Source organism: Mastomys coucha, unplaced genomic scaffold (assembly GCF_008632895.1).
Source record: "Mastomys coucha isolate ucsf_1 unplaced genomic scaffold, UCSF_Mcou_1 pScaffold21, whole genome shotgun sequence".
Lineage (NCBI taxonomy): Eukaryota > Metazoa > Chordata > Mammalia > Rodentia > Muridae > Mastomys > Mastomys coucha.
The window spans coordinates 156,376,826-156,391,558 of record NW_022196904.1 but is presented as its reverse complement, the minus strand read 5'-3'; the positions used below and the strand labels follow the sequence as shown (position 1 = coordinate 156,391,558).

Below are 14,733 nucleotides of genomic sequence, written 5' to 3'. Positions count from 1 at the left end.
TTACTGGTAAGGGCGAATGTTGTTGGGAAGGAAACAACCCAAACATCACAGAGGACACACAAGCCTGTCCTATGACTCCTGTCAGCATTGCTGAGTAAGATAACAGCACACATATCAGAACACGCAGCTTGGACTGTATGTAATCACCTTGACAACCAGGTAGATGTCTGAAGATGGGTAGGTGACGGAGAACACGGCAGACCTTGCCTGACTTGAGGGGTCAACCGAGGGTGTGTGAGCTCGCAGAAACCCTTTGAACTGGTCAGAGTTCAGGTCACAGTGGAAATTTTCTGAGATCTGTAAATGACCAACATGGGGAAAAGTCAGTTAGTATTCTTGGGCTCAAACGCAACAAGAGTTGAAAAAGTCATAGGGAAATTCTGTTAAAAGAAGTATAACCATGGATAGGGCTAGTGGGTGCTAGAAAATCTGATATTTTGTTACAATTTCTACACAGTTTGGAGTCATATGAGAAACACTTAATTTTTATTAACTCACCAGTATTTTCTAGGTATCAGTGAAATGCAAGGTACTGCACCGAACAAGACGGGGACACAACCTTTGTTTGGTTTACAGTCATGGTGAGGGGAAAAGCTGACACAACAAACTACAGTAAAAGCAAATTAAGCTACTACACTCATGCACAGAGGCACCGTGGAAGTTTTAGCAAGTACAAGATGATTGGGGTAGTGAGGAAAAGTACTTATGGAGGAGACATTAGCAACAGATGAGTGATTCTCACAGGCAGAGCTGCAAGGCACAGAGGGCAGAGAAGAAAGCACAGACAAGCCAGGCAGTGGTGGCATACACCTTTAATCCCAGCACTTGGGAGACAGAGGCAGGCGGATTTCTGAGTTCGAGGCCAGCCTGGTCTACAGAGTGAGTTCCAGGACAGCCAGGGCTACACAGAGAAACCCTGTCTTGAATAAACCAAACCAACCAACCAACCAAACAAAGCACAAACAACGATGTCAGAGGCTGGAGGCCTGGACTGAGTCTAGAGAGCAGTGCGGCCCGGCTTGACTCTGCATCAGAGACGAAGGGAAGAAGGATGAGAGCAGCCCTGAGGCAGCCTGGCATGCTTGCTAAAGACCTAAAGACGTTGTTACCCCTGGGAGGAGGAGGTTGGTACAGACCATGCATCCTGAGCATGACATGCTCAGTGCTCTCCGACTTTCTGATTTAGGGTGATGTGGCAGTTGTTACTGGGTTCTTTCTGTCCCTGCTAAGAGTGGGTTAGTGAGAGCTGCATGCTGAGGTAGTTTCTAGTCATCACATGGACAGTTAGAGTGATCATGTGACGAACTTGTCTGCAATGAATGGGGAGCAGAAGTGAGACATGAAACCTCCAGGCCTCCTCTGATCATCATCTCAAATATTTCATATTGCAGGAACCAGTGGCCTGAAGAGGAATGGCTGGGGAGAGGCCATATTGAGGAAGGAGGATCTCCTGGCAGCCTGGGCTTCTGAATGACTGACTGGTACAGGCACACCACTAACCTGCCACTTACCCCTTACTACCTTGAACTATTAAGGAAAAAAGACAAGGACCTCTTACTATGTAAGCCAGTGGTTTTAAGACTGTGGTCCTCTAACAAGATGTCACTAGATGGCTTCAGCACCATCAAGAAACCTGTTAGAAATAAAAATTCTTGCCAGGCAATGGTGGTGCATGCCTTTAATCCCAGCACTTGGGAGGCAGAGGCAGGCAGATTTCTGAGTTTGACGTCAGCCTGGTCTACAGAGTAAGTTCCAGGACAGCCAGGGCTACCAGAGAAACCCTGTCTCGAAAAACCAAGAAATAAAAAAAATAAAAAAAAAATATATAAAAATTCTCAGCCCCATCTAGACTTACAGGGACAGGAACCCAATAAAAAGTCTTAGATCCTGTATTCCAGATGATTCTATACATACTACAATATGAGAGCTGCTTTTTTAAAAAGGTTTTATTTATGTGCATCTATGTGTGAGTGTATGTGCACCTGTATGTGCAGACAGGTGGGAAACAGTGTTGATGTCCTACTTCATCATTCATTACCTATTCCTTCAAGACAGGATCTCTCTGAACCATGCTTTCTTGTTTGTTTGATTTTTGTTTTTCCTAACTAGGCTGGAAGCCAGCAATCCTGTGTCTCTACCTGCCTCAAAACTAGGGTTACAAGTATTTGTGGGGATACTTGGCTTGTTATGGATGCTAGGCTCTGAACTCCAGTCCTCATACCTACTAAGCTATCTCTTAAGCCCTAGAACTACTGCCTAAAGAGACTTATTTTATGTGTATGGGTATTTGGCTTCGTGTATATGCAAAGCCTGTGTACCATGTGCATGCGGTGCCCAGGAAGGCCAGAAGAGAACACTGGATCTCCTGGGACTAGAGTTACAGGTGGTTGTGAGCCACTGTATGGGTGCTGGGAATTGAACTGGGGTTCTCTAAAAAAGCGGCCAGTGCTCCTAGCTACTGAGCCATCTCTCCAGCCCCCAAGTCCTGTTCATTTCAGCATCTAACCTTTTCACTAACAGCAAGCCCATGTATTGTACTGGTCTAGAGCAGCACACTTCCTTCAGTATAGTTAGCTACAGGTGAATGACACCAGAAGCATGATGGTCATCTTGCTGGGTTACACATGTCTAGACTACAGAACATTTAAAAGGAAGAACCTCGGGTCACTGAATTCTTTCAATGGACAGAACTGCTAATGTCTTCATTAATTTAGATAGTTACTACACATGATTTCTATGTACTACACATGATCCATTCACAATGATGCTATTTAATTCCCTCTGTCTCTGTCTCTTTCTCTCTGTGTATGCGTGTGTGTTACACGGAGTAAGAGCAAAATGTTGGATGTCTTGCTTTCTGTTTTATTGTTTTAAGACAATATTCTCCAGCATTTAGAAACATGCAATCATGCTGGCTTTTTAAGTAGGTGCTAGGGATTCAAACTGAGGTCCCCATCCTTGCATGGCAAGAGTTCTTACCTACTGAATATCTCCCCAGCCCCACAAAGAATCTATTTCACAGTAAAACACAAAACACTCAAAAAACAACAACAAAAACCTTCAGGACAGAAATCATGCACAGCTGACCTGTTAAAATGACACATTATTTTACATTATACATAACCTCAAGTGTTACTTATTTCTCTCGCTATCCCAGCAGCTGTGTCTCCAGCAGGCCCTTCCCTTAGAGATTCTTCAGAGAACACAAATGATAAATTTCCAGATCAGTTCTTTTCAAACATGGCAAAGGAAGAAAATCTGGAGCTATCCCAGTGTTAATTTGCATTGCAATTTGATGTGCATGCTGGGGCTCAGCGGGGTGTACTTGACACACAAGCATGGGTGTCTGAGTTTGAATCCCAGGAATGTACACAAATGCTGGATGAACAGAGGCCAGCTATATATCCAGCATCTGAAAGGCAGAGCCCAGAAATCTCTGGAGCAAGCCCAATCAGGAAGTTCTGGGTCCAACTGAATGATCTTGCCTGCACAGGTAATGTACAAATAGGTTAAGGAAAACAAGATTCAACTTTGGGCCTCTACACACACATACATATATGTGTACATATCTGTAAATACATATACACAATCACCCATGCAGCATAACCCAAATACACACACACACACACACACACACACACATACCTGTTGTGCTTTCTTACAACCAAAAATGAGGTTGAAAACATGAACTCAAAAATCATATGGGATGCATAAGATGGGCTGTTTTTTGCTTTTTGTTTTTTTTAACATACCTTTTTCCTTTCTTTAACGTCATAGAGGGCAATACTGGCAAACAGAGGTTCAATTTCGATCTCAAACCTGTGGAGCAGAGGTGGGGGGGAGGAAGGGGGAGAAGGAGGGAGAGAGAGGGAGGGATGGAGGGAGGGAGAAAATCAATATTGTTTTAGCCTGTATATGTTTGAATGTCCTAAAAGTGCATGGATATATAAAAAGCATTAAAAATGTGAACATGATTCCAGAAATACAGGGATAACTCCACAAATATGAGAGACACACAGATATTAACCGGAAAATTATGAGTGTTAATGAAAAAGTTCAGATCATTTGAGGTCATAAGTCTCTTTAAAAATGTTTGCTTTAAAAAAAGAAAAGTGTTTGTGGTTGCATAGCAAGAGAGTGAGCTGCACAGAATTTTGGTCTGATCCAAAACACTACCTCATACTCACATCATGTTGGGGACTCACAAATGCTAGACAAGTATTCTACCACGAACCCACACCCTAGCCCCAACAGTCCTCACTCCTATTGTAGCTCTCATGTTCTACAGAATAGACTCCTAGGCAATTCTTAGGCAATGGACTTGTTTACATTCTTCTGCTGATATCAAATCTTTACCATTTGGGGCTGGAAAGATGGCCCAGCAGCTAAAAACAAGTGCTGCTCCTGCGGAGAACCCGAGTTTGAGTCCCAGGACCAACAACAGGAAGCTCATAACTACTTGTAGTTCCAGTTCCAGGAGATCTGACACCCTCTCTGGCCTCTGCAGGTTCCTGGACTCATATCCCTCCCCCACATGTGTACATAATTAAACATAAAAAATTAAATAAAAAGCTCCAAATGTCTACTATTCAATTCTAGGGGATAAGGCATGTTAAGTAGATAAAGAGGAAGTATTTAATTGCTTTTCCTTAGACTTATAGTAGAACACTAAGATGCTGACTGGGCCATGATGCCAACGAATATGTGTCCCCCATCCACTGCTGCTGAAGGCTGTTCACTTGCGGTAGATTGAAGCAGAGGAGGGAGGGGAGTGATTGAGTACATAGCAAATGCTGAGGTGCCCTGGCCCTGTCTGACTTAGAACGAGGAGCTCTTGGGGCCAAGGATTTATATTAGGAGAAGAGTACTTGCCTACCATTCATAAGCTGTAGGTTTGGTTCTGAACACACACACACACACACACACACACACACCACAAATACCTTGTCAGAAAATAGCACTTTTCCCTATTCTTCAGTTTTTTGAGACAGGGTCTTTCTATGTAGCTCAGGCTGGCCCTAGAATGTGCTGTGATGCCCCTGCCTCTGCCTCTTCAGTGTTGGGATTACAGACATGAGTCAAGATGTCAGGCAGGAATAGAACTTTAATTGAGGGCTTCGCTGTGCTGAGGTTCACCACGTCTCCTGGCAGGGTTAACCTGTACTTACTCATGTACTTTCTGACATGCGGAAGGTCTGAGCACTGCTGTGTAATAGTTAGATTGATACTAAGTGTTAAACTCTCCGTGTTTCAGGGAAGAGAAGTCCCATCATGAACTCCTCCCTCCTCACAGCAGTGTAGCACAGCTCACATTCCTGCTCTACTGGGAAGCTGTGGTGCAGAGAAACTCCTGGCAGAGGCTACAGGTGAGGACTGCAGAGGCGACAGGTGGTGAGGACTGCAGAGGCAGGTTGCCAGGCCACCTCATAAGCAGAGGGCAAGGGCTTTTTCTACTATGGTTTTTCCAGGTGTGGTCCTCAGACACCAGCATTTGAGGCAACCATGCAGGGGTTCTGGATCCACCTGGGATCTTCTGAGATAGAATCCCTTATAGGGAAATGGCTATAGGAGCCCCCCCCCCCCAACCTGCATGAAGACCACACCATTGAACATTAAACATTGATATAATGTTACATTAAAAATGTGATGCTAAAGAGAGTCTTCTGAGTGGAGGTTACATTGTACATGATGGTATTAAATTTTAAATTAAAAGATTCTCCTACATGAAATACAAAATAGAAAAATATTTTGTAGTCACTATTTTTTCCTTGCTATTCAGAATTTGCATAATTGGCACCACTGTAATTCTTTTTTCTGTGTACTCAAGGCTTTCTCTATTTCTCAAAAGCAAAGTAGGAGTGGTGGTAGAGATGAAGACATTTTTAGAAATTTCCTAGCTAATGAAATCTATGGCATTATAAACAGAATTTGTCGATATCCATGGTAAAGCATGTCTTCCACACTGTTGTTAGTTTTACTATTTATATTTTCACAAAGTTTCTAAAAATTCTTTCTTCCACTCAGTTTATAGTTAGGACCATTTCTTTGGTTTTACTCTTCTCTTATGGGTGCACAGATAATATGGATGCCATTTAAGTTACTTGAACATGCCAAGGGCATGTATGTATGTACATAGCAAGGGCACTGACTATGTTTATCAATTTTATTTAACTTCTCCTTTAGGAGCTGGGAAAACATTACTAGAAACTGACTTGACAATTCTCATTAAAGAAACTCAAGTGACTCCATGTTTTCTAACTAACTCATCTCTAGCTCTCAGAAGGACAGGTTTCCAATCTATAAGAACAGCTGCTGTGGGTTTATGAGTTAGATGGGCCTGGAAGGCTCGTGACAATTAGCTCAGGGAAACATTTCTCTAGTTCAAAATTTAAACTGCATCTGACAGCAGCCCAACTGAATGGGGGTGGGGGTGGGGGTGGGAGCCAGTGGTGCAGACTTTCTGAACACAGGGAACTGCCTCCTTCAGACAGTCCTCCTGCTGATTAAGAACTCACAGGGACTAGAATTTGCCTTTCTGTGCCCATTACTGAAGACATTATTTCAACATATGCAACAAGAGACCCTGACACCCACCCCAAGGAGCTGGCTAAAGCAAAAGGGATACAACAGAGCCAGCACTGGTCACTGCGCGAGTAGCGGTATTAGTACCTGAAGGGCAGAACCAGAGAGGCAATAGGCTAGAGTCATCTGAAAGGACAGAGCCCCAACTGAGAAAATGCCTCCATAAGATCAAGCTGTAGACGAGACTGTAGAGCATTTTCTGAATTAGTGTTTGGTTGGGGAAGGGCTCTGCCGCACACTGTGAGTGGTGCCATCCCTGGGCTTGTGGTCCTGGTTTCTATAAGAAAGCGGGTCAGGCAAAGATGGGGAGCAAGCCAGTAAGCAGTACCCCTCCACAGCCTCTGCATCAGCTCCTGCCTCCAGGGTCCTGCCCTCTTTGAGTTCCTGTGCTGATTTCATTCAGTGATGGATGTGGACGCCTAAGACAAGTAAACCCTTTCCTTCCCAACTTGCTTTTGGTGATGGCGTTTCATCATTACAGTAGTAACCCAATCTAAGACAGGGGTCAATCTACGGGTCTCAATTCACACATGCCAAGGCAACTCTTCTACCACCTAGTTACACATCCAACCCACTGTTGTTTCTCTTAATGTAAGAAAGTTAATCATTGCCTTATACGCTTAACTTTCCTAGATACCGGGTGTTTGATTTCCATGTTATAAAAGTCTGGTTGTTAAAGGCTTTGTAGAAACGGAGTCCAGGGAGTCAATTTGAATCTCTGCTCTTGCCATTACCCCAATGCTCCCCTTTATTGAGAAGATGCTGGAAGAATCCTCTGGATCCCAGCACTGAGGATGCGGCCTAGTTTTCATCTAAACACAAGGTGGGCATGAGTACGGTGGCCGTGAGTCTGCTACTTACTTCAGAGTCAGCACCTTGACCAATATTCTGTTGCCCAGATGTTCCTTAGGACATTCTGGTACTGGACGTATTTCCACAGCATCCTCCTGTTGATAATCACATTGTAAAGAAGTCATTAGCAACTTTCCATAGGGCCTCATGGTTGGAGTTAAGCCGGGGGGAGGGGGGGGAGGCCTGCTCTCCTTGTCCCTGCTTTATGTCTAGCTGCAGAATAATGCTCTGCCTTGAGAAGAGAGTTTGCCATCCATCCACATGCCAACATTTAAAGCCAGCATGAAAGCAAACATTTCCTCCTCTCAGAAAAGGAGCATTTAAGAGAAAGGAACTGAGAGAGAAAGGGAGGAAGAGAGGGATGGAAGGAGGGAGTAAAGAAGGACGAAAGGAAGGAAGGAAAAAAGGAAATAGAAGAAAATTTAAACATAGCTATAGCTTAATAACATCTACTAGACAACACTGCAAAAATTTGTGGCTAGTCTTTTTCTCTACTCTGAAGCTCTAAATACACATTCAAAAAACACTTCTCTTTCCAAGTTTTTAATTTATATATTTCATTTATATTTACTGTGTGTGTGGGGAGGTGCTTGCTTGTTTGTGTATTATGTGTGGCACACACATACCGTGGTTTGTGTGTAGATATCAGAGGAAACTTCTAGGAGGTGGGTCTCTTTTTCCATTATGTGGTCTCCAGTGATCAATTCAGGTCATTGGGTTTAGTGAGGAGCACCCTTAACTGCTGAGCCACCCCACTAGCTTCTTGTCAAGAGTTTTAATAAATAAATGTCTAAGTTTCTGACTTGAAATTTGAGTCAAAATAACTATTGATTCCTGTAACAGCGCCTTGTCTTGGCTTGGTTTTTAATATCTTAAACAGGTGTTAGAAGCTTGAAGTTGAACTATAAGTTATAAACACATATGCAGCTAACATATATGCTGAGAGTCTTGGTGTAAGACAATTTAGTGATGACAAGAGTGACAAGAACGATCAACTATCAAGTCCTATCACAACTTTACATTTAAATCTGTACCATGGGGCAACTGTGTTATCTTAACTGTGTTCCTATTATGCCGAGGCAAATCATGTACATCTTTGAAAGCCTTAATTCCCACTCCCACAGTGGGCTATCCTACCCTATTGTGCTAATGCTCACAGGAAGCCAAAGCACTGGGTCTGTCCAGTTGTCTTTTCCTGGGCAATATATGGTCAGGGTTCCCTCACCCCAGTATAGCTCAGTAATCACTTTTCCCAATAGTAGTAGTTTTGTTGTTGTTGTTGTTTTTTTTTTTTTTTTTTTTTAGAAGCAGAGTTTAACATTTATTTTACACATGTCCACAGATGCTCGTACAAGAGTGAGCACTTCTAAAACTCCCAGCATGGTTTTCATAGTGCAGAGGCTGGAAGAGAGTGATGTGCTTATGGGACCAGGGACTGTGTATGGGTGGAGCCCTCTGGCCTACCTGTACACTGGGGAGGGCTGATTACCAGCACTGAGCAGCAGGTATGGGATCTCAGCCTCCAGAGAGGTCAAATGGCCCATCTCCCACAGCAGGTGACAGAGAGCTGTGCCAGACCTGCCAGGGTGTGGGCCCCACAAACACTGAACTTGGTTACCATGAACAAAAAGCTATTCCTATTTATTTTAATTGTGAGCCCTTAGTGTGCAGTGAAAGTTTACTCTTTACACCAGCGACTCACCAGATGGTGATCTAGAAGTGCTGACAACTGTCCTTCATGCCAGTGTTTGGAACCTGGAAGCAGAGCTTTGGAGACTGACGCTGGGTCAGGCCCTAGCTGGACTCAGCTGCCAGTGGGATCAGGCACCATGGAACATTCACTGAATCTGTTCCTATCCCTGAGAGCTGAAGGACAAAGCTACAGGCACAAGGTTTGAGGATAGAGGGGGGTAGAGAGAGCTGCCAAAACAGTGACCGTAAGGCCAGAGGCCAAAGCAAGTTCGACTGTGCCACTAGGTCATTCTGCACATGAACATTTAAACAGTGTATACATGGCTTCCCCATTCCTATAGAAAACACCAGGATTGACATTCACTTTAACTTCCTAGAAAAGCTGAACCCACTGGGCAGGGCTGATGTTTAAAACAAACAATATAAGAACTTAGGAAACGTTATTCGTAAGCTCCCTTTCTTGGCTCTTAATACAAAAGTTTACCCCACACCATTATCTAAAAAAGCATCTACCCTGTATATGGTTCCTCAATCCAGTCGGGATTGTTTGAATATGTATCATAGGCTTTGCTGTCAGATACAAGAAAAAGGTATACAACTGTCATGTACAAAGTGAGCTGTACAAACCATCGCAAAATAGGAACTTTAAAACATGTCAGAGATCACCCAGTTAATTAATACCTTTGGTCTAAAAATAGCAACACTTCCTTTATCAAGTAACAAGAATCCATCCCGCGCTCTCACCTAACCTGGGAACTAGTCTACTCAACCACCCTTCAGCCACGACTCCACAGCACAGTCGAGGTAACTGGCAGTCGTCATGGTAAGTCTGTACCCAGTTTGGTGGGATGATCCAAGTGGTAAACTCACTGCCACCCCACCCTCCCTCCCTCCAGCTTCCACTGAGAAGCATTTTGCTGGGGGAGCTACTGACTTCTCCTGAGCAGAGGGGAGCTGGGTTCTTGTAGTGAAAACTGGGGCTGCCAACATTACCAGAGTAGACACCTCTGCAGGGAAGACCCCCTTTCTGGAGAAAACCTCACACTTAGTATTTCTAATAGGAGCTTTGGTTTGAATTAGAACTTTTAAAATATTCTTTGAAATAATCATTAGTTGAGGAAGTTTTAAATACATAGAAGTAGATACACAATTTCAGCTCTGGCTACCTGGTTTTGCCTAGAACTGTAGCTATATCCTACAGTTCCCCACATTTAATACTGGATCATTTAGAAGCAAGTTCCCACACATCAGTATGGGATATGAAAGTATGACAGTACACACGGGGACTTCTAAAAACATCAGCAGCAACACTGATCTAAAAACTAACTCCAATTTTTTTACTGTCACAAAATATTTTGTATCAGTTTGCTAAGTCAGGATTCCTAATCCCTTTATATCTGAATGTATTGAGGCTTCACATGCATCAGAAATAGGAGATAATTCCCAAGTAGCAGAAGGAGGAGATGGGATTTAGTGGATTCCTGAGGTTTTCATCATCCTGGGATGTGTGTATAAATGTGTGTTTATGTATGTGTATATGTGTTTACCTGTATGTGCGTTTTTATGTGTATGTATGGGTATATGTGTGCTATGTGTTTGTGTGTGTATTTGTGTTAAGAGAAGAGAGAGGTAGGAGAGAGACAGAAAGCATGACAGTCTTCCATTTGCTGATCCTATGGGTCTAGTGGCCAAACTCCACATCTGACTCCTGTGATTACCTTCCTCTTCTGTTTAAACTTCTTTTTAGTTAGGTTCCATCCCTTGTAACCAATAGACCTCACAGTGATGTGGGGTGGAAGGCAGCCATCTTTCTCAAGGATTAATACAGAGGATGCCTGTCACAGGATGAGTGAATCAGGAAAGACTTGCATGGTGAAAACTTGGTAGCTATATCCTACTTTGACCTTTTCTACAGACTCTTAAATTTTCACCAAAAGAGTTTGCCCTCCTAATGTTCTTTACTAGGAAATAAGATAGGGTAACATAAAATAATCTCGTCATCAAAAAAAGTCAGCATTTATAATCCTTTTAGAGCAGGCAGAATTCACCTCTGTTCCACAGGACTGTCTCAGCCAAAGTTTAAGTGACCAGCACAAACACTGTTGCTTTGAGAATGACTTCAAAATATTAAAGGGTGGTGTAGAGGCTCTCAAGCACTTTACACATTCCAGTTTACAAGTGGCTGGTATGCTAATTACGCCACATTCCTCTGCACTCAATAAAAGCAGCCACTGGGACCTCAGGGAAGATGGAACTTTCAGCCCCCATCTCAATTTCTGCATTATCTCAAAAGCCACTCGACAAAGCTCTACACAGTTTAGGGTTCATTCTCCTCCCACTCAATGCAGGAGACTCTGGAGTTGAATGTCTAAGTCATCCTCCTGTCCCCTCCCGCACTTTCTTCTCTCATGGGACGGCCACTTCAGTGTCTTTTACACTGAGCATCTCCATCATGGAGCTGGACAGAAAGCAAGGAAGTAAAGCTCAAGTGTGTTAGAGCCAATATTTCTTGACAAATCTGATTTTTTTAAAAGTCTTAGTGTGAATAAGGTTGAGACATTAGAAGAACTGACTTTTAAAACATGTCTGTGTTTAACAGTGTGTGCTATGACCAGGCTGTGGTGTGCAGGCATGTAAGCACAAAAACTGTCAAGGCTTCTGATTTATAATTTAGCTCATCTGCTGAATCTTGAAGAAATTGCTTGAATGTCTCCATTCTTAAGATTCTAGTTCAAAATATGGTGATGATAACATTGCCCAAATTCTTCCTAATTAGTTTTAAAATAAATATTTAAAATTGATAATAAAATTATATTTATGGGATAAAATGTGATGTCATATTGTAGGAAGATTTTTGTTTGCTTGTTTGTTTTTCAAGACAGGGTTTCCCTGTGTAACCCTGACTGTCCTGGAACTTGGTCTTTAGACCAGGCTGGCCTCAAACTCACGGAGATCCATCTGCCTCTGCCTCCCAAGTGCTGGGAGTAAAGGTGTGTTCCATCACCACTCAGCAGCCAATTTATTATTTTGTTTGATGGTGAGAAAATTAAGTTTACTCTTATTAACAATTTAAAAATGTATACTACCATATCATTAATTGTGGTCACTATGCAGTAAAATCCAGTGTTCCAGTTTAACTGAAACTTTCTTTCTTTTGATCAATCTCTCTCCTTATCTGTCCACCCACAAGTCTTAGTTACTTCCTCTTTACTTTCTCTTTATGAAATCCCTCTCCCTTCCCCCCACCTCCTGTGTGTGTGTCTGTGTGTATGTGTGTGTGTGTGTGTGTGTGTGTGTGTGTGTGTGTTTATACTTGCCCATGAAGGCCATGGGTCATCGCTACATCTTCCTCTCTACCTTAGTTTTGAGTGAGTCTTTCACTGCGCCTGAAGAAGCTCATCATTTCGGTTAGATTGGCAGTGACCTTGGATCCATCTGTCTCTGTGCCCAGGGCCAGGGTTACAGTGTGTGGTGTTCATGTAGGTGCTGGGGTCCTTACACTTATGCCAACGCTTTACCCTCTGAGCTGTCTCCCCAGCCCCAAGGTACTTACTGATTTATTTAATGATGAGCAATCTATTTTTCAATGTATCAGATTACTCTTTAATTTTTCCATTTATTTATATATTTATTTGTGCTGGGGGCAGGAGGGGTAGAGGTCAAAGAACAACCTTCAGGGGTTGGTTCTCTCACCAGCATGTGAGTTCTGGGGATCAAACTTGTCCCAACATATTTATCTTTAATCTGCTTCAGACAAGACTGCAACGAAGACAAATATCTAAGGAACCAAGAGGACTGGAAAATAAAGATAAAAGAGAAGCGACTGGGGGATGGGGATGGGGGGGGGTAAAAGTAAGCTGCAGTACTCGGTGGTCATCAGAAGTGTGACTCCAGGCAAGGGACGCTGAGGGCTTGAAGGACACTTCCCTCTACATCCTCCTAGGGGTGGGGCTGGATGATGAGCAGGCCACTGTCCTATGTGACAGTGCCGCCATGCTGCATCTCCTTCCTGCTGCCTCGTGTTGTCTTCTTACAAGTCAGTGGGAAGTATATCACAGGGAGTGGGGTGGGGAGGAGTGGGGAGCTGAGAGGACATAGGAGCGGCAGCAGCCTCAGAGGAGCAAGCTCAGGCTTTCTGGTGTCTTGCTTGATCTGGGGACCAAACCTCAAAAGTTTACATCTACACCCAGGTATATTGTCTTTCATGCAAAATTTCCCCAAATCCTATTCGTTTTAATTATTTGTCTGTGCACGTTTATAGGAGGACACTGGGGCAGGCGTGTGCCTCAGTGGGGATGTGGAAGTGAGAGGACCATCGTGTAGAGCTGGATCTCTCCCATCACTTTTATATAAAATCTGTGGATCAAACTCAGGTCTCCAGGTTTGCCTGGGAAGCACTCTTGTCCACTGAGCCATCTCTCCAGCCCCCAGATCTTACTTCTTGCAATTGATAGAAAATGTGAGCAGCAGAGATAGGGCAGCTGTGCTGGTGAGACATGGGAGTGTAGGGATCCTAACACACAAAGGGAAGGGCTGAAAAGAGCACATAACACACAAGGACTCAAAGCACATAAGGCCTGAACGATGACTACCGCTCATGCCATCCGAAGTGCTTCAGCAAGTAACGGCAGGCAGCGTCTAAACTGCTCTGGGCCAACTTCAGTAAGTAAAGAGGTGGGAAAACAGGGTTCAAAAGCTTCACACACTAGGAGCATGGCTGTGATTATCTCTGCCCAGAGCGTATTCAAAGCAGGTGTCTCCACTTGCTCATTAGGGCCACGGGGGAAACATCTTTAACAAAGCACTTAATAACACCAAGCTTTAAGTAACAACGTGTTTCTGTTGGATTCGTTGTGAAACATACCCCCAAGTAACTGGATGGTTGGCTCTGAGTGATATACTGTACACAGACCCTCGAAATGTTCAGGAAATTAAAATACTATGAAAATTCTAGCTAGTTACTGCTATTTCTATAGCAGTAACTAGCATCATCAGTATGATGATCAGTAAGTGGCTTAAGTGAAAAAGAGCCATCCTGATATTCATGTTGTTCTACAGTGGCAGAGAGCAGGAGAGTACTTGGATTCCCTGTTGTCACCAATATCCTCCCCTATGGAAACCTGCACCCACCTCATCCACGGGCGGATAGAGGGCGAAGAGCTCGGCCGGCCGATTGGTCCTGCGGGCCTCCTCTTTCTCCTTCTCAAAGTCCTCAGCGCTCACAAGCTGAAGCAGGTTTTCCAGCCGCTCATCAGGCTGCAGGCTGCGGAGGTCGAAGTCACAAGAGGTGAGGGGGCCCTTCCCAGACACGTCACAGAGCACGTTTAAGGGACGACGGGGTCCTGTCTGTTAGAGAAAACAGTTGGTCTTTATGAGGGTCGAGGTTCTCATTTGTCAGTGAGAACTAGACTCAGGGGTCTCAAGACTGCTCTAGCAGGGGTCTACAGAATCTCGGGTCTCAAGGAATTCTTGTTGGTTTGTTTTAACAAACTGAGGGCTTGACAAGACTGTTCTTGGCTTTCTGGCGAGACTGCTGAAGTCAGGTGCTCCCTCTCTCCTGGAAGCAGGTCATTCCTCATCAGTTAGATAAGCCAGTCCTGACCAGGG

The 14,733-nt window shown here is 43.8% G+C and overlaps 1 protein-coding gene across 2 annotated transcripts in view; it reads right to left on the bottom strand.

The window, feature by feature from the left end:
- The window catches only part of Dock8 (dedicator of cytokinesis 8), a 210,216-nt gene that overhangs the window by 114,353 nt on the left and 81,130 nt on the right, over window positions 1-14,733 (bottom strand). For both annotated transcript variants that reach the window (XM_031389985.1, XM_031389986.1), the window contains 4 exons: window positions 14,257-14,472; window positions 7,444-7,529; window positions 3,753-3,819; window positions 148-297 (listed from right to left, as the gene is read on the bottom strand). In XM_031389985.1, coding sequence (XP_031245845.1) covers window positions 148-297; window positions 3,753-3,819; window positions 7,444-7,529; window positions 14,257-14,472 — 519 coding nt within the window. The remainder of the gene's footprint in view (window positions 1-147; window positions 298-3,752; window positions 3,820-7,443; window positions 7,530-14,256; window positions 14,473-14,733) is intronic.